This window comes from Kryptolebias marmoratus, linkage group LG23 (genome assembly GCF_001649575.2).
Source record: "Kryptolebias marmoratus isolate JLee-2015 linkage group LG23, ASM164957v2, whole genome shotgun sequence".
NCBI lineage: Eukaryota > Metazoa > Chordata > Actinopteri > Cyprinodontiformes > Rivulidae > Kryptolebias > Kryptolebias marmoratus.
Window position 1 is genome coordinate 10,282,479 of NC_051452.1, and position 25,375 is coordinate 10,307,853.

At 44.8% G+C, this 25,375-nt stretch overlaps 1 protein-coding gene across 2 annotated transcripts; it reads right to left on the bottom strand.

The window, feature by feature from the left end:
- Nucleotides 1–513: 513 nt before the first annotated feature.
- On the bottom strand, nucleotides 514–24,767 carry LOC108246776 (ras-related protein Rab-9A). Of its 2 annotated transcripts, none has more exons than XM_017434489.3 (3): nucleotides 7,288–8,511; nucleotides 4,158–4,323; nucleotides 514–2,148 (listed from the first exon to the last, which is right to left on the bottom strand). In XM_017434489.3, exon 3 carries the CDS (start codon nucleotides 2,053–2,055, stop codon nucleotides 1,453–1,455), a length of 603 nt encoding a protein of 200 aa, XP_017289978.1. In that variant the 5' UTR covers nucleotides 2,056–2,148; nucleotides 4,158–4,323; nucleotides 7,288–8,511; the 3' UTR covers nucleotides 514–1,452. The 2 variants fall into 2 exon arrangements, with proteins under 2 accessions (XP_017289978.1, XP_024865932.1); XM_025010164.2 differs by lacking the exons at nucleotides 514–2,148; nucleotides 4,158–4,323 and adding exons at nucleotides 5,911–7,153; nucleotides 24,392–24,767 and having other exon boundaries at nucleotides 7,288–7,922.
- Nucleotides 24,768–25,375: the final 608 nt, after the last annotated feature.

Below are 25,375 nucleotides of genomic sequence, written 5' to 3' on the forward strand. Positions count from 1 at the left end.
ACTCACATTTTCAAGTTTGGAGGCATTTGTTGTCCACAGTGGAGTTCCTCTGACAGCAACAAGTGATGCTAAATAGCTAATTAGGAACTGCTGCCTGGGACAATATGCATATTAAATAAATTTAAATGACCATAAATGTATTTAGTAGTTAAATACATTATATTCTTATGTTTTGAAATACTGACGACATAAAACTATCAAATACTTACAGTTAAAGACGAGTCATGGCAGCCACAGCAAAATTTTCACTGATTAGCTAACAGTTTTATGCTAGCAGTTATTTCATTTCTTACATTCCCTTTAAAAAAATTATCAATAAACTGCACTTCTTTATGACCCAACATGCTGTCCCGACAAATATACCTAAAAACATCTGTTTATCTCATATGGTTTACGACGTTATTAACACTAAACTCAAAAGATTAGCTTAGCTTTATCTCTTTTCGTCCCAATGGCGCCATCTTGTGGACGATAAAAGGAATTGCAGGACGAAAAATAAAGCAAACTTTGGTGTTTCTAGTTTCAGAGATGGCTTCAGTTTTATTTCCAGTGTTAAAAAAAGATCAAAATCATTAACCTTTGGGAAAATAGTAATTAGAGTCATTCTGCTTTACAACAAACAACAAATAAACACAAATGTGGTGAATAAATCAGTTCAGCTTTCAAGTTTTGAATTAGGTGTCCAGTTTGGTAGCACCACTGTTGGAAAACTGAAAAAACAATAGTTTTATTTGTTTAAGATGATAAGTTAAGTACTTATGCTTCATTATTTTTTTTGAAAAGTCAGGATTTTGTCTTTTCAAGTGTAGTTAACAAATACAGTGACAAAAAATTGTTTAAAAAATTTTCACAAAAAAGATCAAATCTGCAGCGTGTTGCTCAAGTTTTTAAACCTCAAGTGGACTGAACCTGTGGTTGTGGTAAACTTAAGTCTAAATATGAAATTATTTAAACACTGCTTTATGGTATTGTTTCTGAAGTTCTCTTTTTGCAGATTTAAACTTTTAGCCAGTTTTTTCTTCCTTATTTTCCAACCCTCAGCATGTCTCAGATCCTTACAGAAAGAGAAACTGAAGGACTGAAGATGTGTACAGTAGAGAAATATTTGTTTTACCACTAAGAATCCCTTTGGTTTGCCTTAAAAAGGTTGTTTAACCTCTTATTGGGACAATACCGGTGCTGAAATTGGTCACAAATAAACATTTAAGGCGTTCAAAAACCTTTAGAAGACATTTTTTGGTTGTTCTTTTTAAAGCGGGCTAGAAGGAACAGTTTTACAATGGAACATTGTATCAGTTTTGTTGTTAAAACAAAAAGGGATTGGTTTAAAATGTGGATCCTTGTTGCAGAGAATCACGCAGGCCGAGCATCAGTTCCTCTTTCTGCAGCCACGCAGCCCTGAGCGGCAGCTGCAGAAGCATCCCACAGGTCGGTTCCCGTCCGGCGCCACGCTCAGCAGCAGCTGGGTCCTCTCTGACTCGTCTGCTGCAAGTCCACCGTGTCGGTGTGGATCAGGTGATCGTCCCTGTCGTCCGACGCCAGAATGCGGCGCACCGCCTCCTCGAAGGCCGACGCCACGTTGGTGGCGTCCTTGGCGCTCGTCTCGAAGTACGGGTGCCCGCCGTTCTCCCAGCACCACCGCCGGGCGTCGTCCTCGGACACCTGCCGATTGGGAACGTCCACCTTGTTCCCCAGCACCACGAACGGGAAGCGGTCGGGCTCCTTTACGTCGGCGTAGTAGGAGAACTCCTTCTTCCAGTTGGCCAGGTTCCGGAAGCTCTGCCCGTCGTCCAGGCTGAAGGCGAGGAGGCAGCAGTCCGAGCCGCGGTAGAAGGGCGTGCGCAGGCTCCGGAAGCGCTCCTGGCCCGCCGTGTCCCAGATCTGCAGGGTGACGCGGCGCCCGTCCACCTCCAGCTCCTTGTTGAGGAACTCCACGCCGATCGTGTGGAAGAGGTGCGAGTCGAACTTGTCGGCCACGTAGCGGTTCATGAGCGATGACTTGCCCACGCCGCCGTCGCCCAGGAGGATCACCTTCAGGAGGGCCGACTTGGACATCCTGGACTCTGGGGTTAATGATCCAGGACCGGGGGGTCCACTCAGGACGTCTGGAGACACCGAGAACAGAGCAGGCAGCCTGACCTTTGACCTCTGAGGAGGAAAACATCCAATTACCTCCACAAATAAAAACTAAATACACATGGAAAAGAGATCCTGAACACACAAACAATTCTCTCTTTTTTGGTCAGTTTAAACAAATATAGATTTAACAACCCTTAAAAGAACTTGTACACCTAAAAATAATTATAAAATAATTAATTATTGTCTTATTAACAACGGCCCATTATCATTTTTTAAAGTGGCCTAAATCGGCTAATTATTGCTCCCTCACTAACTGAGAAGCTAACGGCTAATATTAGCAAACTGAGATGGGTTTCTGCCATATTGAATGTCCCATTTCGAATGAACGCTACTTTAGACGTCTTTAAGTCGCCGTTTGGCAAAAATAAATGTTATATTTCGGCAGGAAGCGGCCCCCAGCTAGCTGCTGCTTTGCTGTAACAGGATTCTTTAAGAATGGAGTCCTTCTAAGATGGCTGCAATCCACTTTGGTCAAAGGGCCATCTGCGACAGGTAAGATGCTACCTGTTCGTAAGCCTCCCACAAAGATCAGAGTTCTTAAGAGTTAAAATGTGTTTTAATCAGCTGCAGTTTTCTATCAGATTTGTGAGGCAACAGCAGCTGTGACGTTTGTTCCGATGAGCCTCTCGCTGCGTGTGACCAGGCCGCAGGAAGCGTTTAAATGTTCCCCCGCCCTCGGCCGACTCAGTCAGCAAGCTAATCCTGTTCAAGAGGCCTTTGCAGCTCACGAGCCGAGCTTCCCGTGCTGCTGTGCATGAAATAATCTGTGCAGTGCATCACATGGACGCCGATCACAGGATCTGAAATCCTAAAGTCAGCAGCAGCAGAAAAAAAAAGAACTTTGCTTCACTGATTCATCCTTTCAGAGGAAATCTGGAGGGAGAGAGAGAGCAACCAAAGATCACACTATAAAACAAAATGGGCTAAAGAGGGTTAGAAATCAGATAAAATCCTCTGAATCTTTACCATCTTTTACTCTTTACTAGACGCATCATCGCCGTAAATAAAACACCATTAATAGAGGAGAAAACGTTCAGCTGAGGAGGAACTGATGAAGGTGTTTGAAGGATCTGAGACCAGGGATGGAGCGGTTTTAGAAAAGCATCTCCGAGGACAGCCTCGGTTACTTCATGTGCCGATTGCTGCAAAACAAAAGAACCATTTTGCAGAAAAATAGAAGAAATTTGGCGTCAGATGTCTGGTTCCTTTCTTTGCCTTCTGGAGCAGCAGCCATTTAGGTTTGAACGTCTACAACAACTACATTTAGGTAGAATTTATCAGGTGTTTGTGCTCAACTGGACATTCAGAAACAGCCTAAAAGCTCCTGAAGCTTTTATAAAAGTTTGCAGAAGCAGCAAGAGCTTCAGGACTTCTGAGAAGTCCTGTTACAGGCTGAGATCTTTACCTAAACTGAGCCACTCAGGGGTCCCCGAGAGATTTAAGATTTAAGATTGAATTCAAGCCTCACAGGACTATAAAGAAATGAAGTTGGGAGCTTTGATTTCAAAACACCCCAAAGATCTGGAGGCAGCAGAAGCATGGTGTCATGTGCTTCCTTTAGCTTCTCTGCAAACCCTGACCTTCACTTTAAAACACAAACAGGTCAGGTTCTTGTCTCTGAATTCAGAGGCCAGAAGCAGGAAGTTGAATGAGTAAGATAATAATTCTCACCCCCCAGCAGAGCCAGAGAGCTTCAGGAGGACACACCTCTCTGCTCTCATCAGTAAAAACAGCTAAACTCCAGCTGCAAAGGAGCTTTTTGTTGTTTTACTTTAAGCCAAGCTAAAGCTAAGATAAACTCCAACACTGCAGCCAGATGTGGTGTTTATAACTTCAGAGCCGAGGTATCAGCTGTGTTAGTAGTTTTTATGTATTTTTTTTTTTTTCAAAGCAGAATACAGGAAGAAGGGGAAGCAGATTCGTCCGATAATGGAACTCGCGCCTGCCGCTGTCCGATAATGGGCGCTCGACCAAAAAAACAAGCGGACATTTTCACGCGGGAATAAATTTGTTTTTACCTCTCGGTGTTTCCCGTTAGCGTGGTCCTCGCGGTTCGGTTCCTCCGGTGTCCCCCCCTCCACCTCCCCGGCTGCTCTGACGCTCCGGAGCCGCTGATGAGGCTCACATGACCCGGGGACGGTCACGCCTCCTGCCGCCCGGAGAGGCTGACTGGGGCTTCATTCACTTTTTTTATTAAAGAAATAAATAAAAACAGAATAAACAAGGTTCAACACTGGGCGTTTGGAGAATATTTAAACTTTCTTCAACATGGATAAACCTCTGATTTCATATGAAGGGGTTAAAACAGAAGGTCTTCCTGAAAATGAACATTTAAAGCTGTGATTCTCCAATAATTTCCTGGTTTTAATTCCTATTTTGCTCCTTTAGAAAATCAACTCTGAGCAGAGGCTGAAAGATGCAGAAACAAATCATATTTTTGCACTTTAATCTGAAAAATGCAAGTCACATTTCCCTTCATTTAACCATTTACTACGTTTACGGGGTTTAAAAAGTACTTTTTTAAAGTGTTGAATAAATGATTCTGCTCAGCAGGGTGTGCGAATGTGACATCACGTTTTTATCTGGATTTGAGCCTAATAAGGTGTTCAAGAGGTGGGAAATTAAAGAACAGATCCTTCAGAAAAATGTGTTCTGGTGCAGAAGGATTATTTTACACTGACTTCTATAATATAGAAAGGGAATGAGATTAAAAGAAAACAAATGTTCGAAATTTTAGTTTTGTTCACGTTTAACCCAACGGACGGATGTGTTTTTGGAACTGGCTTCGACGTTAGATGAAAATAAAACCCTAAAAATTAATTTAAACGAATCCAAGAAAAAGAAAATCTGGATTAAAGTATGTTGAAATGACAAAGACGAGAGAAGAACCAGCACCATCTTGATTTTATTTTTATTTTTGTTTTCCAGTTTAGACTTGTATCTGGTGTCACGCTTCAAATGTCTTACACCCTAAATCAATCAATTCATAAATAAATTGATTTGTGAAGCTGAAACAAGGACAGGCATTTCCAAGCAGCCATTTTGGATTTGTAATTTTGACCTACATTCATGTTACGAATTCGTTCATTTCCTCTTTTTTTTTCCTGCTGAATTGACATTTATTTGGCTCCACCTCTGCTGCTTTGTATTAGGAGCGACAAATTCCGCACTAATGTTTAATTTATTAGTTTTCCAGCTCTTTGTCCACGTTTGACGACCTCAGGGCATCGATCCGACAGGCCGCGGAGACCAGAAGGCTGAAATTCTTCATCCGACCCCAAAAAAGGAAAACTCTCCGTGACGTCACAAGTCGGCTTGTGGGCTCGCCAGCCACCCAGTTCTCCCGTCGGCTCACATGATCCCAGTTTTCCCAACGTCACATGCCACCTTCAGCCTCCAGCAGATGAATGGAAGGCTGTGAGGAGGAAAAAAAAATCGCCCGACTTTCATGCTCGTGAGTGCGGCGGCGCAACCGTTTATTTCCACCGATGCTGCATAAAAAGATCTGCTTCTGTTCTTATCAGGAGGGTTTCAGACGCAGAAGTAAAAAAAAATGCCAGTTAAAGAAACAGAAAAGCCGAAGGACTGTTAGACAGGAAATGATTCAGTGGGAACGTGGGGACTTGAGCCGCTTCTGGAAAATTCGCCGGTTCAGTTTCGCAACGAAGAGCTTCGACTCGTTTGGAATGCCTGCCGTTTCGCAGGGCAAGCGTTTCACCACCGAATATGCAAAGGACCGACCTGTTTGTAAGGAATTTTTATGTGAAACGATTAGAAAACAAAGCATAAAGTACAGCCGCTTCCGCTTTACGGTTGTGGGATCGTTCGTCCAACTTACAGGGGTCTAGTTACAACGACTGTTTCCTGTTTCCTTTGGTTTGTTCGCCGCATGCACAACCTCAAGTCCCAAGAAGTTGTGTAAAATGCAAATAAAAACAGAATGGAATAAACTCTTTTTATTCCCAGTAGGGCAGACTGAAAATGTCAAACGTCAGAAACTGAATGAATGAAAGTGGATTTTATGGCCATCGGGTTGAACCCTTCAGGGATTCCTCCTAACCTCGGGCTCAGAGGCAGTTCCAGCCGCTGTGGTACCACTGCTGACCACACCCGCTGCAGGTCACAAAGGTCATGGCATCCTCGTCAGGACCGCCCCCCCTCACCCACGCAGGTAAAAACAGCGCCCCCCTGGACACCTGCGTCACCCTGCAGTCCGATCCTCCGCACCGTTCGCAGCGGACCCCCTGCGTCCGCGTCCCCTCCACCCCTCGCGGAAGCTGCCTCTCGCTCACGCCGCGGGACGTGTGCTCCTCCCTCAGCCGCCGGAGCTCCGGGCCGGCCATCTCCTCTGCAGACATCCGGGCGAAGACCCCCGGGGCCAGGGAGCCGCTCAGGAGACCCTGGCGCAGGTGGCCGTGCTTGGCGTTCCTCAGGTTGGCCACCTTGCTCCGGACGCGGGCCTTGTATCTGAGCCAGTCGGCCGGGTGGAGGTCGTGCACGTGCCGCTCGACTTCTTCGGCCAGCCGCGCCGCCTTGCGCCGATCTGGGGGCTCGGGGCGGAGGGCGGCGAGGAGGAGCTGGACGCATTTTGCCCTCACGGGCTCGGAAGATGTGCAGTTTTCCAGGGCGGATTTTGCCTCTGGTTCTGAACCCGTTCCCGCGCTGCCTTCAGTTTCAACTGGACTAGGGTGTTCGGAAACCCCACCGTCAGCGCCTTGTTGCGCCGAAGAATCGGAGTCCTCGGAAAGTTGGCGGACACCTCTCCTTTCATCGCCGTGCTCCCTCTTCCACCTCGACAACAAGCCCTTGGCGGTCCTCCTGACGCCGTCGTCTGGGCAGGCCTTCAGGAGTCTGTAAAGAACTTTGACAATGTCTGTATCTTCCAGCTGCTCTGCCGTTAAATGAGACTTATCAAGATCACCAAGGAGGGTCAGGATGCTCCCAAAGCTTCGCTCCGCAGCGAACTTCTCTATCTGCAGAGCAAAGTGAACAACTTCCTCTGTATCCATTGTGGCTGCAGGGAGAGGAAGAATTATAACAACCTTACCAGATAACAGCTAATAAACTGCAGTTTCCTCATGTGTTATTCAGCAAAACATGCAAATAACTCAATAAAACATAGATCTGTGTGGGTTTAAATGAGTTCACCTGCTTTTCTTCATGCTTTTTAGCTTCTTCCTGCTAGCTGGGATCCTTCTGCATGGGAGCAGCCATGTTGTTTTTAAAAACTCCACACCACCAAAATCCACCTCTAGATGGAGACGTTGTCTCGCTCACACCGGCCGTGGAATTTCTGGGCTCGGTCAAAAAAAGGTCTTTTAAGGTGGATTTTTTTTCTTTTTTTTTCCAGGGAATGAAATTTGAGACCACTTTCGGATGTATGCCATTTTGGACTTAGGCAACAACATTGGATTCGTAAATGCATCGCAGCGCCGCGTTTTCTCCGAATGCGCTGTAGGACAAGTGGCGTTACTCAAAAGATTAAAGTGTTTGCATTTTGGCTCCTCAGGGGGGTCATTCCCACAGGAAAACGTGAGGCCTTCTTCTTCACTCCCTCGTCTCGAACAGTAAACACAAAACACAAATCAGTCACGACGAGGGCGCGAGCAGACATTTAAGCTCGTGCTCATGATCGCCCGGATGAATGCAACACTGTTGGACGATCTGGACTGAAATGTTTGGATCCTGCGCGCTGAAACACGCAGCTCCGGCCTCCAGACAGGAATTCGGAGCGGTATCTGATGACAAGACGAGGCAGGTCCCTCTGTCAGCTGTGGTATGTTCTGAAAGGAGAAGATAAACGAGTGTTGAGGATAATTTGCGGTTTCAGAGATAAGATCAGAGATGTTTCTGTGCGTCAAACCACGGAGGGGACAGACAGTTATTATGATGCGTTCAGAGTCAACGGGACGTTTTAATGTCTTAAACCCGAGAAAGATGAATGTTCAGTGACGCCGTCGCATGGCCCAGAGTCGTATATTCACTGGATTTACCCGCTTCTCCTTTCCGGGTCAAGGGGAGCTCCAGCAGTCACTGTGCGAGAGGCGGGGGACGCCTTGGACAGGTGGCAAGTCCATCACAGGGACACATGGAGACAACAGAGACTCACTCACACCTGCTAAGAGTTACCAATGAACCTAACCTAACATGCATGTTTTTGGTCTGTGGGAGGAAAACGGAGCACCCGGAGGACAGGGAGACCAGTAAACTCCACCCAAGAAAGGTCCCCAGGCCAGGAAGCAAACCTGCGACCTTCATGCTGGGAGGCGCCAGCTCTGAACGCTGCTCCACTGTGCCACCTTCACAACCCAATGGAGTGAATTTAAAAAAAAAAAAAAAAAAGCAAGACGACATTTAACTTCCCTGCAATCCATCTGTCATCAGCTGAGCTTAAATTAAATCCTGTGAAGTTTGCTAAACTCACTTCAGCTTTTGACTAAAAGGGAAAAAAGACTTTAAGGAAGTTTTTCGTGCTTTTCCTTAATGTAACAGAGTGTAAATCAAAAATAAACTCCAGACAGGATTCCTTGAAGGAACGCATGTCACCTGCTGCCTTTTTATGCTGGAGTTTTGGACTCCTGTGTTGAGGAATGACGGAGTAAAGCAGCTAAAAAAGCAGCCCTCGGAGAACGTGTTGTGAACGACTCTCAGCCGGGGTTTTAGCTCAGCGCCGGTAAAACGTCCCAGGCTTTAGGCCACTTTTGAGCTCAGCTGCGGCGGCCATCTTCAGGAGGTGTTCACCAGTGATCCCTTTCTGAGCGTTTCAACAGAATCCGCCCCGTGGCTCACGAGATATTTTGCCAACACGCACGCCGACACTGACGCAAGCACGATTTATTATTATTTGCAAAGATAATTTAAGAGAATAAGACAGTTTAAGGGGTTGGACAAAGGCTTGAAACCCAACCAGGAGTAACTGGAACGCTGTTTCCTGTCTGTCTTTTTTTCCAAACCGTGTGCAAATCATGTAAGGCATAAAACAAATAGATTATTATTCCTGCTCAAAACTCCATAAACAGATTAACAAGGTGGCATTACATAACAGCTGGCATGACGTCGCCCACTTAATCTTTAATTTAAAATTTGGCTTTCAAGATTCATGATTCAGCTGGTTCCAGCAGCAGCAGAAGGCCCCGAGGGGAAAACGGATCTACTGTCTGTTTGGGTAAAAGCTCCGGGCTCTTTAAACAGCAGCCTTTAAAAACTGCAAATGGAAACGAAAGCTTTTAGCAGCTTTAATGTTTGGTGTTCGAGCCAGAGGAGCGTCCTGTCGTTGAGGGCGAAGTAAAACATAAAAAAAGGGCACCTTTTGGCTGTTTTTCTGTGGATTTTATCAACTCAAACCTGTGATGTTTGTGGAGCAGGAAGAGCCACGGCCCGGGGACGGACAGGAGGCGTGCACGGCACAAAAACACACAGTAAAGATGAGTCCAGGAACTTGCTAGCTAAAAACTAAAAGTTGCAACATGCTAGGTAAAAGAATCAAAATGCTAACTCGAAGCTAAAAGTAGCACAAGTCTAGCTAAACTCTAAAAGTAGCAAAAGGCTAACTAAAAGTTAAAGTTTTTAGCTTACAAAAAGTTAACTAAATGTAGCAACATACTAGCTAAAAGCTAAAGGTATCTGAATGCTAGCTAGAAGCTAAAAGTAGCAAATATCTAGCTAAACTCTAAAAGTAGTAAAAGGCTAGCTAAAAGTAGCAAAAGGTTAGGTAGAAGCTAAAAGTAGCAGAAAGGTCGCTAAAAGGTAAAAGTATCAAAAGGCTAGCTAAAGCTTAAAGTAGTAAAAGGCTAGCTAAAAGTAGCAAAAGGTTAGGTAGAAGCTAAAAGTAGCAGAAAGGTCGCTAAAAGGTAAAAGTATCAAAAGGCTAGCTAAAAGCTTAAAGTAGTAAAAGGCTAACTCAAAGTGAAAGTGTTTTAGCTTGCAAAGGTAAACTAAAAGTAGTAAAACACTAGCTAAATGCTAAAGGTATATGAGTGCCAGCGAGAAGCTAAAAGTAGCAAAAGGCTTGCTAAAAGCTAAAAGTATCATAAAACTCGCTAAATCTAAAAGTAGCAAATAGCTAGCTAAAAATATCAAAAGGCTAGCTAGAATGTAAAAGCAGCAGAATGGTCGCTAAAAGGTAAAAGTAGCAAAAGGCTAGTATTAGTTTAGTTTTAGTTTTTTAGTTTACAAAGGTACACTAAAAGTAGCAACACACAAGCTAAAAGTATCTAAAAGGTAGCTAGAAGCTAAAAGTAGCAGAACAGCCCCTAAAAGCTAAAAATATCAAAGACTAGCTAGAATCTAAAAGCAGCCAAAGGCTGGTTAAAAGCTAAAAGTACCAAAAATAACAGTTTGAAGCCTAAAGTAGCAGAACGGTCACTAAAAGCTACATATAGCAAAAAGCTAGCTGGAAGCTAAAAGTAGCAGAAAAGACAAACAGAGCAACGATGATGAAGCAGATTTCAGAGAAGAATGTTTTGAAGGAACTGAAGAGACATCATGTATTAAGTTTGGGGAAATATTTATAAATAAAGTGAAACATTTTTAAATAGTATAAAAGTAGCAAAAGTCACAGCAGCCATCTCTTAAAAAAGCTGAAGGGTTTGATAAATTATTTGGTTAAAACAGCACAAAGTCTGCAGTAGTAGTTTGACTGCAAAAAAAAACCAACATGAAATTAAAAGAACAACAAGAGTGTGAAAGCTGATGGTTCCCTTGATTCACTGAATAAACTTCAGCAGATTTTCATCAAACCACACACCCCACACGGCTTTTTGGGCCTCGTCGAGTCATTTCACCCAGGCCTGTTTGCACATGTGGGCCTCCTTCCTCATCTGTGGGAGTGGAATTTTACCAGCACGCCGCCTCCGAGGCCGACGCTCGTCGAGAGGTGGCGCCCTCCGCTCTGCTCTGCTCCGCTCCTGACGGAGGCTAACGAGGAAGTGGAGTCCTTTGTTGCGTCCGCCTCCCCGCCTCTGGCCACGCCACACATGATGGCATGTACGCATGAACACGCACAGCCACATACTACCCCGCCCCGAGCTCGAAGAAGTCCAGAGGAGGAGGAGGAGGAGGAGCTCAGCGTCTAAACTGAAAACCCCCCAACACACCGACAGCATGTGTTGTGCAACACACAAAACAGGAGAGTGGAAAGGTCACCACTAAAACAGGTGGATTTAGGACCAAATGCCAACCAAACTACTACGGCTCTGCCTATTGTCCAGCTGCCAGCAGCCATTTTGGACTGTTTAAAGTGTTTATTTTTTTAATATAGAGTTTAAAGTTGGTGCAAAAGCTCGATGTCTTATTTGACAGGATTCATATTGTTCCTGCCGGAGTCCCGGGTGGGAAGTATCTCCAGAACCAATGAACAGATTTTAATGAAGCATGCAGGAAGCAATCACCGGATGTATATGTGTGTCCGATTCAAAATGGCCGCCACAAGCTAACTGATCTCAAAAGGCGCAAAAAAATGGCCAGATGTAAATCCAAAACTGACCAACTCCATTTAAGATGTCTGCCACAGCTAGCCGACGTCAGAAAACATAGCAACGCCTGGCGGTAGCCGAGAGCCGCCCACGTCGCGTGCTCTGAGCGGGACGTCCTGCAGGCCGAGGACAATGTTCGTGTCCGGGTTTGACTAAAAACTTGACTTTCCTGTTTAGACCAAAATGTCAGAGGTTTTGGTTCGGACGTATTAACAGCCGCGCTCCGCCTCGGCAGCGAGCAATACTCCCCGAACACAAGGCCGCAGAGAGAAGCCGCTGAGGCGGAGCGCGGCGTTTCTGAGGAACCTGATGGTGGATGCAACGCGACGTGTTGCTCGATGGTACAGATCTGAAATCAGATAAATAAGATGTTTTCAGATAATTATCTCCGTTAGCTCTTTGTGCTGAAAGGACTGACCTGAAATGGAGAGAAAGGATTGATTTTTTTTTACTATTTATGACCGCGTGTTCCCTCCTGAGGACAAAGAGTTAACATTGATTCATCACATTTGTTTTCCCATGAAATCCCCCTCTCCACACACACACACACACACACACACACCAACTGGAAGGATGACTGGTCTTATGGGAAATCCACCACCAGCGTTCTTGCTCAGTACCAAACAATCACATCCTGCCGCTGCTCGCAGCTGTGCAGCATCAAGATGGCCGACACAACCAGTTTTTATTTTTTTTACAAACGCTGACCTAAAATCTGGCGGGGTAGCAGCCGAGACTGATCCCCAACACACATTCTGAGCGCAGACAGTTTTAGCGACGCCGCCTGGACGGACTTTAACGAAAGCACCGGAGAAACGTCTACAACCAATTCATGTTTGGAGCCAACCCAATTCAAGATGGCCGCCACAGCTGGTCAACATTGGCCAATGCAAACACGGCTGTAACCCGGTCGGTTTTAGAGGCACCGAGCTAAAATTTGAGGTGGTCGTAACTGAGAGTCAGCTCTGTCGTTACTGAACAGGATGATTACCGTCTAAAGCTCTGAAAGGCAGCGGGCGATACGCATTCCTTCGAGGAGCGCCTTTAATCTGCGATGAGCTCAGAGGGGATGCCTTAAGGTGCGAGGGGCCGCGCAGGAGCAGACGTCAAACCCCGGGTTTACCCGCATCGTCGTCGCCACAACTTTTTGTGCAAGGAAGCAGAAAAGAGGAGTAAAGAAAGTCGGCAATAAAAACCCAAACAAAAAGAAGGAAGTAGAAATCCAGAGGGCTGCCCTTGAACTTGGCCCGTGTTGATAAGAGGAGCTCTGCAGAAAACTGTTTCCTGTCAGCGTTTACTCTGCTGCGTTGGGAAGTAATCATAAAACCTCACCCTGAGAGGAAGGAGAACGTGTTGCTTTTATGGAAATAATAGTCTGTTGCCTTTTATGTCAGGGTTTTATACTAAGAAAATAATTACGTTTTACTGTTTTTTTAGGTCAAACTTTGAAAATAACATCAATGCGTGACTGTGGGACCTCAGAGCAGGTGTTGGGGATGACTCTCAGCGACTACCACACCAAATCTGAGCTCAATATCTGCAAAGGTTACTGAGTTAGACTCATTTTTCTGTCTTAAGGTTTATTAGCCGTGGCAGCCATCTTGAATTGGGTTGATCAGTTGTAGTTATTGTCTGACTTTCATCCAGTTCGTGACACATTTTGCTAACAGACAGCCGGGGCCGATTCCTTTCGCCCACGCGGTTAAACATCTACCAGGTCTTGATTGTCGAGAACTCGCTTGATAGAAGCTGCTTTTTGTCTGGAAAGGGGGAGGGCGGCGCCGGCGCAACAGACGATTCTGTCCACCGTGACCCGGTTCTCCGCCTCAGATAAGACGCTAGGACGTAAAGTTTTATGACCGTCCAGATTTGATGGAACAGTTCTGCTGCTGTCTGGTGATAATACTGCTCCCCGTGTGAGACAATAATTCACCTCTTAACTTAGTTTTTTTTTGGTTCTAAATCACAGAAGCACAGACACACGTCCTGCTGTCCTGTTCTACATTTTTATGTAGCCTCTCTGGTAATTTCCTCTGGCTGATTGGGGCTGAATTCCAGATATCCCACAGTTAAAATTCACGGGCCTGCGGTGTGATTTCCCTCCGCATTCCATCTTTTCCTTTCTCCTTCATTTCCTGCTCTTCGGCTTCCCCTCTGCTCCCCCATGTCGCTGCTCCCCTCACCCCCCCACCCCCCATTTGCCAATTTACCAAAACACATTCCTACCCCCCCTCCTCCTCCAACATCCTTCGTCTCTCCGCTCGGCGCCTGATCTCCGTCTGAAAACGGCTGCGGGAGAGAGAGGAGTTCAGGGTGAGAAACGAGGATGAGGGGAGCGGTGGCCATCGGGACACACACACACACATTCCTGATTGGTCATGTGGCAAAAACATTAACGGCCAACAGAGAGAAGGGGTCACTGTTTGTCTCTTTCTGCCTTTCAGTAATCAATAAAGGAATGCACACACACACACACACACACACTATATGTGTCATTTCAACCACAGGAGAGGAAAAAACGGATAAATTAAAGTGTCCCTCGCTGCCTTTCGTGCTGGAGCTTTAAACTACGATCACGTGCTCAAAGTGTGTGTTGGGAATCACTCTCAGCTGCTGTAATGCCAACTTTCAGCTCCCTGTCTGCAAAACTCTCTGAGTTATTGACTTTTTTGTTCAGGCGAACGTCGAGCAGCTGTGGCGACCATTTTGAGTTGGACTGACTCCAAAAGGCACTCAGTGGTGGACGTCCGTCCAATCGTTACTTCCCGAAAGCTTCATTAATTTACCTCCGGTGGTTCGAGAGGTATTCTGGTAGCGAACACACACGTGTAGCTAAAAACCTGACCCAACCTTTACCTTTCAGGGCGATAATGAGGAGCAAAATCTCTCTAAAGCTTCTTTATTTTAAAAAAAAAACAAGATTAACATAATTACTTCCCTTTTAATTCCTTATCTTAATTATTTATCTCATTTAAAGTGCAAAAAATGCTGCTTCAAAAACAGAATTTTGGATCCAACTTAGCCTGGACTGTGTGACTGATGTCAACTTTATGTTTCTGCTGTTTATTTTTTTGTTATCTGTTGTTGGATAAGAGGTGAAAACAACGGTATCTCCTGGGTTTTATCCGTTTCTAGTTTATGGGACAATAAAGCTTATTTTATCTTGACCTTATCGTGTACCGTATTTGAATGAGCCACTAAGAACATGAGCACGTCAAATATTGAGAAAACAAAACAAACACCGCTTATAATCGCATAGAGGAAACTGATGCCGCTAGAAAAGGTTCTAGCAACCTAAATTTTCCTTTTTGTTGAGAACCCGCAATAAAAACTGTAAAAATCTTCAGTTGAGGAAAAAAATAAGCGCTTTAGTTGTTGACAGTTTGTACTAAATTCATTTATATGGTGGGTTATGTTCAGGCAGTCATTTAAAACCACTTCCTGGTTGGTTTGAAATCAATAAAACCACTTGGTTAAGGTTTTATTAAGTACATTATTTTTGGAACGCCACCATTTTGTTGGTTGTTTTAGATGCTTCCCGACCGATTCACTGTCCTTACTTGGCTACCAGAACTGTTATGACCACATTTATCAGGTGTTTTTTAAGCTCCTGCTCTGGAGTAGCCATTTTCTTGGCTCAATAGGGACATAATGGGATGATTGATCCATACAAGAGCGTATGATGATTGGCTAAACAAACTGAAAGCTCTTCCAGTCCCTGCATCATTTAAAACTGCATTCACTTTGAAAAGTAGAAGCTTCACAACCTCAATTCCTTCAAACTTTCCGTTTGATCCGAAAGCGCCTAATGTGACGCTCCTAAAACTATGCTGCAACAACATTTTGCCTCCAACAGGCTGACTTATGCAACCAAACCTGTTGGTTCGGGTTAAATCGTAGACAGATATAAGAAGAACCTGCAATGTTTTTTGTTTTATTTTGCCACAATGACTCCTGACACATCACGCGCAGCTGATCTGGTGCCAGCTACAACCTGCACGTGGTTTCAAATCCTTCCTGAGACAAAAGACCCGTAAGGCCGTTTGCCGCTTTATAAGTAAAGCACATCAACAACATCTTGATTTTACAGCTAAAGTCTTCAGAGAACAGAACCCTCTCCACCTTAGCAGAAATATCTCCCAAATACAAGTTCATTTCTAATAAAAGTTATAACCCCTAAAAGGTTTTACACGGTTTTGCATCATAAAGTCAAACTGGTCATTTACAGCTAATGCAATGCAAGTGTATCAATGTGTACTGAACAAATTAAGACTTGGTGTATCTCCCCTGCATACCTACAACATACGGCGTGGTCTATTTGTACTTAAAAGTACTCAGTTTGATGAAAGTTGGAAAAACCCTGATCTTAAAGTCCAATATAAGCAACTGTTTGTTTTCCGCTTCCGTCTTTAAATCCATCAGAGGTAGAACTGTACAACCTCCATTATAAAACGTTTCGCTACGACGTTTTATCAAATCATACGCAGAGAAATAAACTGTTAGCTGATAACGATTAGCCTGGTCACTTAGACAGAAAACCTTCTGTGTTACAAATAAAAAGTAAGCATAACTTTACCAGCGACGCTGTTTTTACTGGGACCTTTTATCATGCATCTCGTGAGATTTGCCCGATTCTGTTGCTCTTCAACTTCATTGTGCTCTGAGAAGGTTATTTCCTGAGAGGAATTAATAAACAATGTCAAATAAACACCGAGTTATAATTTAGAGATTTACAAGCTGTGCTGATTTGTAAACGCTGTTCATGTGGAGGTTATCGCCACCTACTGGTGTGGCATAAATATGTCCGGGTTTTTATAATCTGTCCTCAAATGTCACGCTCACTGGCACTCAGCTAAGGATGAATAAGTATTACAAAGGCGGAGTGTTTTTGTCAAATACGTATGTAATTAATTCAAGGCGGCAGCGAAGAGGCTGAGCGAATCGCATGCAGACAAGCTGGTAACTTCTGCAAATAATTAGCTGAAAATTGCGAGGCACGTGGCAGGTGGAGGCGGCGGTCACTCAGCTCCAGTCGGAGGATAAAAGTCCCAGTTCTGAAGGTCCAGCTAGGATAAAACACGCGCACACCCTGAGTGGGAACCTCTGAAGACCCGAGTCAGGTCGCTGCTCTTTTTTCTTTTTTTTCTTTTTTTTTTTTAAAATCGCCCCTTGGCTTTGAACCGGCAGCTTATTTGTTGATCTGAGGTGAACCACAACACTCCATCTCACTTCCTCGCTTTGAAGGCACCACGTCGTCTCAGTTCCAAAAGGGGAACTCAGAAGTAAGAAAAAAAAAACAACAACAGGCACTCTTGAGCGCCGCTGCACGGTTTTGAGGAAGTAGCAGTTTACAGGAAGTTGGCTGCAGCTGCTCAGTCAAGATCTGAGCCTCGTTCGAGTCCAACCGACCTGATTGGCCCAAATTATTAAAAAAATGTCACATTTGATGATTTTATTCATTGTCCACCGCATGATAAGGACCTCAAGGACAGGTTTTAATAAAACTTTCAACATTTAATCATTGGATGTGCAGCTACAACTGATTAACCTTTGGACTCAAACACCAAAATGGCTACAACTCGTACGGTTTTGCAAATACTGAACCAGAATTTGGCGTGGTAGTAGCTGACTCTGATCCCCATCACACACTCCGACCACCCAGGAGTCAACCCTGCCTGACTGTTAGCAAAAAAAAAAAATCCCGGGAACCACACGGCAGATTTGAACAAAACTCTTCAGTGGGTAACCACTAAAAGCACATCTACAACTGCTTCACCCAATTCAAGATGGCCGCCACGGCTGATCGGCCTTAGCCAACACAAAGATGGGTACAAGTCAGGCAATTTGACTGCTACTGAGCTGGAACTTGGTGTTGTAGTAGCTGAGAGTCCCTCACAACACACACTCTGACGACACACACTCATTAGCTTCATAATTAATTTGCTATGAAAATAAGAGATGATATTTCACCAAAACTGAAGGTACGGTAAGTGTGTTTGTGCATAAAATGAGCCATTTTAGTCAGTCTGTAAACACGACCATATGTGTTTTTTAACTAAAAACAAAATTTATGGTGTAACCTTTTAAGCTAGCTGAGCTGTTGAGAAATAAAGGCCCGTTTTAGGCCTTCGTCTAAACACAACAAGACTTTTGGGTAAACTGTACGCACTTAGACGCTGACAGTCTGTGAGATGAAGCAGCTGTGGCCAGGGGTGAAAAAAGGGGAACACGTGGTGCAAAGGTTCACAATCTGGCTGCCTTGGCGAGAGTTACATAACGGCGAACATGTGAACAAAAACAAAACAAAACAAAAAAAAAAGGGGAAGATGGAGGTGAGAAAGAACTGAGGTGATGTCATGCATTTCATAGTAAGGAAACCAAAGCAAACACACGAGCGTCACACTATTTTCTTTTCTTTCCTTTTCTGTCATTCTCAGTCAGAAACGTAGGCCTCGAATTTCAGCAGATGTTGCCTTATTTGGCATCCCAGAAAAGAGAGGGGGAGAAAAAAAAAAAAAGAAAAAGGAAGGAAGGAGGCGGCGAGGGCCTAAATTCCACATCAGGTTTTTATCAAATGTGGCGTCAGAAGTAGCCTCTCGATCTAATAAAGAGCCGAACAACAATATCAGGACAGAAACATCAAGCTCTTTTCTGCAGGAAAGCACAAATATGACATTAAACTCGAGGCTGGACGGTAAGGAGGAGGTCCGGAGCTGCATCTCTTCGTGTGCCGCAGCGTTGGCGCGTCAACCCCGCAGCACAAATCGTTCATTTTGACACATAAAGCCACATTCAGCTGCTCACATCTGACAAAACAACCAACAGGAAACAGAACAGACACCTCCTTGTCTGCTCTCTGCTCTCCATTTGCAGAAAGAAAAAAAAAAAAAGCCTCCCCCCGCTGTTATCAAGCCCGGGTCACGCTTCCTGCCTTTTCTGCGCGAGGGGGATTCTGGGTAATACGCCGACGGAACGTCAAGCGGCGCCCCGACAGTCTCGTTGCGCCCGCCCTCTTGTTTCGACAACAGGAAGTCGGCTCTCCCACTTCCTCCTTGTTTAGAGCAAATGCAGAAGTGTGGAAGGTTGAAGTCGGAGAAAAGGTCGCTCTCGGTTCTCTATCTGAACCTCCTCATCATCCTCTTCCTCTTTGAAAAGTAAAACACCATCTGCAGCCTCTCTCTGCAGTCAGCTGAGACATTTAATGCTAAATGTCACAGTTTAATTAAAGAATCACAGAAACGTTCCATTTTTGACACTCAAATGAGTTCATATGGGGTTTTATATGACGGCGAACGCGGTCAGTGCGGTCGCTCTGACAGGCCTATCGGTGGCGGCTCACGTAAACGACAGCCTGCAACCAACTGTGCTCCCATTTTCAGCAACAGCAGCTCTTCCCACATACGTCCTTGACCCGGTTGGTCCTCCACAAGTCATTCTTTTTGGACAGTTCACGGGTTTAACCCCTGGAGTACCAGGCACACTCTGCTGGTGTTCAAAGAGCTCCTCAGACAAGATGCGAAACGGCTTCAAGAATTTTAAGTCTTGTTGCCCTTAATTCGACTTTAAATCCTGTGTTCTGGATGATGCGAGCTGATGTTCTTCAAATGCTGTGACTGGTACTCCAAACCTCAAATCAAACTGTTAACTGGGAAGTTTGCAGAAGGCCTTCACGAAGGAGTCTCCAAAATGTCTCGAACCGTTCGTGGGGCTTCTTAACTTCCTGGGTGGAGTCACAAGCTAATTTTTCCTTTCAAGATAGTTGCGGAGTTGCCGTACACCCATCTCGAACCCCTTCTGGTTTAGGTTTTGGTAAATGTCAGCGCACCGGAGCTGCAGTTCGACACCCGCGCAGAGCTCTCCAACGACAGGAAGGTGGTTCAGTTGCGAGTGCGCAGAACTCAACGAGACTGCGACTGAAAAATTGCCTTTTTCTCAAATCTCCGGCGAGATTTATCCATTTTCGTGCTCTCAATGAGTCAACTTCAAGAACCAAGTGTTCAGCTGCCACCTAATGTGTCCCCCGCACAACCGTTGGTTTCACCCTGCGTGGGTTTTTACAATGTTCCTGCAGGAGGTGCCCCAGACTGCACCGGAAGCACTACAGCTGGATGCTAGTGCTGCTGTTTGCTTTTACAAACCACCAAAAAGTTCATTTTAAATGAACCGAACTTGGCCCTAGCCTTCAGCTTGTCCGTTTGGTCAGAAATACCTGAACTATCGCTTTAACGCTGTAATATTCCCTTCCCCAGTTAGCTTCAGAGCGCGTGGTTTTAAAGTCTGTCCCAAAGGTCAGCATGATCACGGAAAATACGTCAGCTATAAATACTTGGGTAAACTGAGAATCTGTGTTTTCTTTTCCTCCTGACAAAAGCTGATAAAGGAAATGTGTGACGAGGCAAACGGGCCGATAGAGTTTCCTGTAACTCGATGCAGCTGGCTGAACAAACAGCTCGGCCTGAAGAAGCCTGACATTCCTCCCACGCGCCAGAAGCGCCAATCTTTCAGCTCTCGCCGTGGCACCATATTGTCCTCGCAATGGGCAGGTTATCTGTTTTGGTTTCAGTGTAACAGAGGAAGGGGACGGCCCACATTCTTCACAGCTGACCTCATGTGTGAAAACCTTGATGTCTGGTTTAAAAAACAACATAATGCCATGTAAAATGCTTCGTTAACAAATGTCCAACTACGACTTTACGGCTTTTTTTTTCCTTCTTCAATGTATCTCCGGGACAGAGGCATGTGGAGATGAGAGGTTCAGATTTAGACATTCCTGCACAGCAGACAGGAGCGTGTCCGTTCGCATCCAGACAAGGCAACGTGCTGACACATGGACAGAAGCAAAGAAATGCGGGAGGTATGAGGCACAGATTTCAGCCTGTGCGCGAGTTCCACGTGAGAAAACAAAGAACGCTCCCACTTGTCGCCGTTCTTGAAATGGAGCTCAGGTGGAAATCTCGAGCGGCGACCTGCTGCGCGGCTCGTTTTCTCTCGAAGACGCCCTCCAAGAAATTTATTCAGGAGGCCTCATGCATATGCGTTTCTCCCCTCTTGCTTTACCTGCCACGGGCAATTCATCACGCGGCTTTGGGCGTGGGCAGATCAGTGAAAGAGCAAGGCAGCTGTCGCAGCGGGAAGCCCTCCCATTGGTCGGCCAGTGGTACCCCCCTCAATTAGACAATAGCACGACTGGCTTTTCCTGCCACGGGTGCAATAATACAGTACAGTGAGGGACGGTGACGAAGATCAACCAGCAGGAAGGAGCGGAGAGGGGCCCACAGGGAGAGTCGGGGCTGGTAAAAAGCTAAAAACTGGAAGAACAGTCGGGGAGGATTATCAGCTGAAGGCCACCGGACCTAACATGACACGACACTTCCTTCCACGTGATAAAACGTTGCACATTTTCTGCAGCATCCTATTCTGGTGAATGCTTGGGCTGCTTTCAAGGAGAGCACGAATGACAGTTCTCCTTGTTTCAGTCGGACTTTGAAAAAACAACGTCACTGCTGAGATCTCGCACGATCTGTTCGCACTCAGAGTGTTTGCTGTGAACGTCTCTCAGCTACCGCCAGATCCAATTTCAGCTCGATATCTGTAAACCGTAGCGGCTTATAGTCATTTACGTGTTGGCTAACGTCAATTAGCTGCGGCGGCCGTCTTGAATCGGGTCAACTCATATCAACCAGCTGCAGGCAAATGTCTGACGATCACTTTCTAGGTGTTTCATTTAAATCCAGCCAGCGCTTTGTGGGATACTTACTAACACAAGAACACAGAGAAAGAACGCACACATAGGCAAACGCATTATCGACCACCGTTCGCCTTTTGGCGGTGGGGGATAACAATAAAAAAGAACAAAATGGCTTTCTTGTGGTCTGTCTGCCAAGCTGACTCTTTTTTCTGCTGCAGGTGGAGGTGGAGGTGGAGGTGCCTGGCAGCGTTTTTAACTGCATTTCAGCTACACAAGTCATAAAAGGCAGGATGTCGGTGCTTACGGGTGGCATAGCTGACATTTTTTTCATGCACTGTAACAGTGCAACCACAGAGAAAGTGAGCTCACGGAGCTGACGCAGCTTCAGTGAAAATGTAGGCAAATTGCTTCAAGGGGCAGGAAAATAAACCACAGGGAGAACGGTCCTCCTGCGAACAGCATGTAAACAGTCAAGGGATGAAGGGAGAGAACGGGCTTCGTGTTGACTGTGGTGAAAAGAATCCAGCTTTTTTTTACTGCTTATATTCTCCCTGCTGTTAAACAGATGCCGCACCAACAAAACAAAACAAACCCGTCATCCCAAACATCCAGAGAATGAGACGTCACATTTATCGCACGCACAATGCCAGCAATGACATAAGCGGCTACAGTAAATCCCATCTGCGGCACCGGCTCAGTCTAACGTCTGGGGAATGCGCCGGAGACGTTCGGCTTGAGGAGGAGGAGGAGGAGGAGGGTCAACGTCCACGGTTAGGGCCTGGATGGAAGCAGGAACGTGTGCAAAAAAAAGCCAAAAACAACAAATAAAACCAAAGAAATCCCATTTTCTGCGAATATGCGGCGTGAATGCTGAAGAAGCTGAAGCTGAGCTGGTAAAAGAAGCAAAAGATGAGCTAAAAGAAGCAAAAGGCTAGCTCTAAGGTAGCAAAAGGCTAGCTAAAAGTAGCAGAACAGCAGCTAAAAACTAAACGGATAAGAGAAAAACAGAAAGTTCACTGAAGCGGATTTAAAGAACGATGATTTCGAAGCTAAAAAAAAACACAAATTGTTCGACTGAAAGAAACATACAAAAATACAGGAAATAAGCAGGAAAACAGTAACGTGAATCCTGAATCAGCGTTCACACAGACATGTCTGGAGGGACGGCGTGAAACAGGATTTTGGAGCTTTTATGTAACCTATTTCATACGAGCGCACTCCTGAATCCGTCCGCCTTCAGCAAGTCTCTGCATGAATACAGGGATTACATAATATGAGGTCTGATGCGCTGCTCATTGGTCTGCCGTGCACAGATGCTTCCCAGAGGATTATGGGTAATATTGGAGAGTTGCATGAGGGCCAGACGGTCTGTCTGTCGTGGTGGGCTGCACTGATATTAGAGCTTGTGGACAAACAGCGGCGGGGGATGCGAAAGGAATTAAAAAATAAAACAAAGGGATTGACCTTTCTTCAAGGAATGCTACTGTCATTAAAAAATGGATTTCACTCATGGACAGTTGCAGCTTGTTTCCTAACCTTAAGATGCCTGATTTGACCTTAGCTGAATTTGTTAAGGGTTAAACATTTCAGGGGAGATCGTTTCTCCGTTTCCCCATCCAAGCAGGTCGCACCTTTTTCGTGGAGCCTAAAGTAGACGGAGGACCACGAACGAACCCCCGCAGACGCCGATGGCCGACGCCTGCCACAGCAGCGGGCCCTGAGAGCACGCTTGACCTCGTCTCACACCGCAGGGCGCACACTCGGGGCCGGGGCGAAACACAAACTGCGAGCGAGTCCAAACACTCCCGGCGAATCAGCGGATCACTTCGTCTGAGTCAGAGCCATCGATTTTCTCGAGCCATCTGCTCCGCTTTTGGCCACGGCACACATTTCCATGACAACGCGGTGGTAAAAATTTTGTTTTATTTAAGTCTGCCTTCTGCTCACGCGCTGATGTAATTCGCCGCCGATTCCTTTTTGTTTGTTTATTAAACTGTCCTGTTGGTGACTTCTGAACTTGTGGTAGGGAATTGCTTGCTTTCAAGCCCGATTATGTTTCGTTGTTTCTAATTAGAGGCAACCAGATTGCGGTATCGTTTAGATTTTGAGGAAGTCCATGCTGGTTTGAAGAAGCAACCCAAGGTCAAGCGAAGCAAAGTGAAATGTCCCCGTCGCCTCGGGAGTTCCCATGAAAAAACTCTCACCTCGTCGACGTGAACAGATCCACTTTCCTGTGACCTTTTTAACTCTCACGTTTTCACCACGGGTTTTCGTTTCCCTCCAGGTACGGTGGCCGTACCTTTACTGGAAACCCACCTGACCACTGGTGAAAGCCGGGCCGCCGCAGTCAATGTGAAACACAGCTTTGGATGCTCAACTCTCAGATCTGCAAGGTCCAGATCTCCTGTTTCGGGAGTGCACGTCTAAAACTTTGTCACGGGGCAGGCTTTTTCTGGACTTTTAGCTTTCGAACAGGAAGTGAGACATGCTTATTTCAGTAAATGTTTTTACCCTGCAACCCTTACAAAACCAAGAAACTTTCATCTGAACGAGAAAAACAGCCAGCATGAGTAACACCAGCAGACACCACAATAAATCTATTAAAAGCTCTGGCTTATAGGTATTAAACAGTAACTGTAACATGTTAGTTTGGCTTTAATGCTCCTGCTAAGCCAGCCTGAGTGTTTTCTTTCTTAAATCTGACTTAATCTTTTGCTAATGCTAAGCTAGATGCTAAAGATACTGAAGGAAGACATGACATCCTTTCACCTGACTTTGTGCTAAACCATCCCCCAATTTTGATTTATGACTTTCTACCTGTCATTTAAACCTAATATTATATTTATCATTATTATGAAGAGGTAACTGGACTAACTGGTTTTAGGCTAACAGGAGTAAGCTAACTTATTTCCCCATGGCCAAACTGACTCCTGCCTGTAGTTTTAGCAATAAGAGTCATAGAAAGCAGGAAACAGAGTTACTTCTTAATACCTGTGTAATGTTAGTCACTCAAGTATTTGAGCTTATGTCCACAGTTTTAAAATAAATACTAAAAAGCGGCTCAGAGTTGAGAAAAAGAAAATATACTCACGTAAAGCTGCAAACTCTTGCTCTGAGCTGAAAATTAGCAACAATTTGTTGAAGAAATCTGGCTGGGTGAAGTCCAAAACTGTATTCAGATTGAGTGATTTAAATAGCTCATATAAATGTAAGCTCAGATAAACAATTTTCTCAGCGTTTTAGGCCCGTACTGCTTGTCTCAGAGGGTAAAAAGCGGTTTGTTTACGTCAAAGAAATTGTCTGGAATCATGGAAGTTGATTTTTTTATCTGGCATGACTAAAACAATAATTATGTTACCTAAAAAAAGAAAAAAATCTAAATGTTTACAGAAGTTATGACCTTTTTTATCCATTTACTAGTAGAATGAAGTAACAGGAAGTACCGTTAGCTAGCTAGCTAACGTTTACGCTAACTTATTCAAAATACAAAAACTTTATTTAAATAATCAACTTGACAATTGTGTTTTGTACGCTGCTGTTTTTAAGTAACTTTTTGAAATTAGATATACAAAAACAAACTGAAAATGATAATATTTTGATATATTTTTCAAATAAACAAGTTCTACTAAATAATTTTGACACGAGGCAATTTTAAAATAAGGTCATGTTGAGAAATAAAAGTTGTCGCCGTTTTGGTCAAACCTGGAAAATAAGTTTTGCACAGTTTTTTGTGATATTGCAAGAAGTCACACTCAGACTGTGTCATGCACGGGCTGTGAATGACTCTCAGCTACTACCACGTCAAATTACAAGTCAATATCTGTAAAATTGACTGAGTTATAGTCATTTTTGTGTTTGCCAATAATGATTAGCTGTGGCAGCCATTTGACTTGGGTTAACTCCAAAGGTTAATCAGTTGTAGATGCACATCCAGTGATTACTCCTTGAAACTTTCATTAAAATCCGTCCAGTGGTTCTTGAGATATTTTACCAACAGAGAAAAAGTGTTTACTCTGACATTTAACGCTAAAGTTTACAGCAAAGATAACACATAATGAGCATCACTTGCAGTATG

What these genes read in the sequence shown, in the direction of transcription:
- LOC108246776 (XM_025010164.2), bottom strand. Translation starts at nt 7,148, where the DNA reads ATGGATACAGAGGAAGTTGTTCACTTTGCTCTGCAGATAGAGAAGTTC.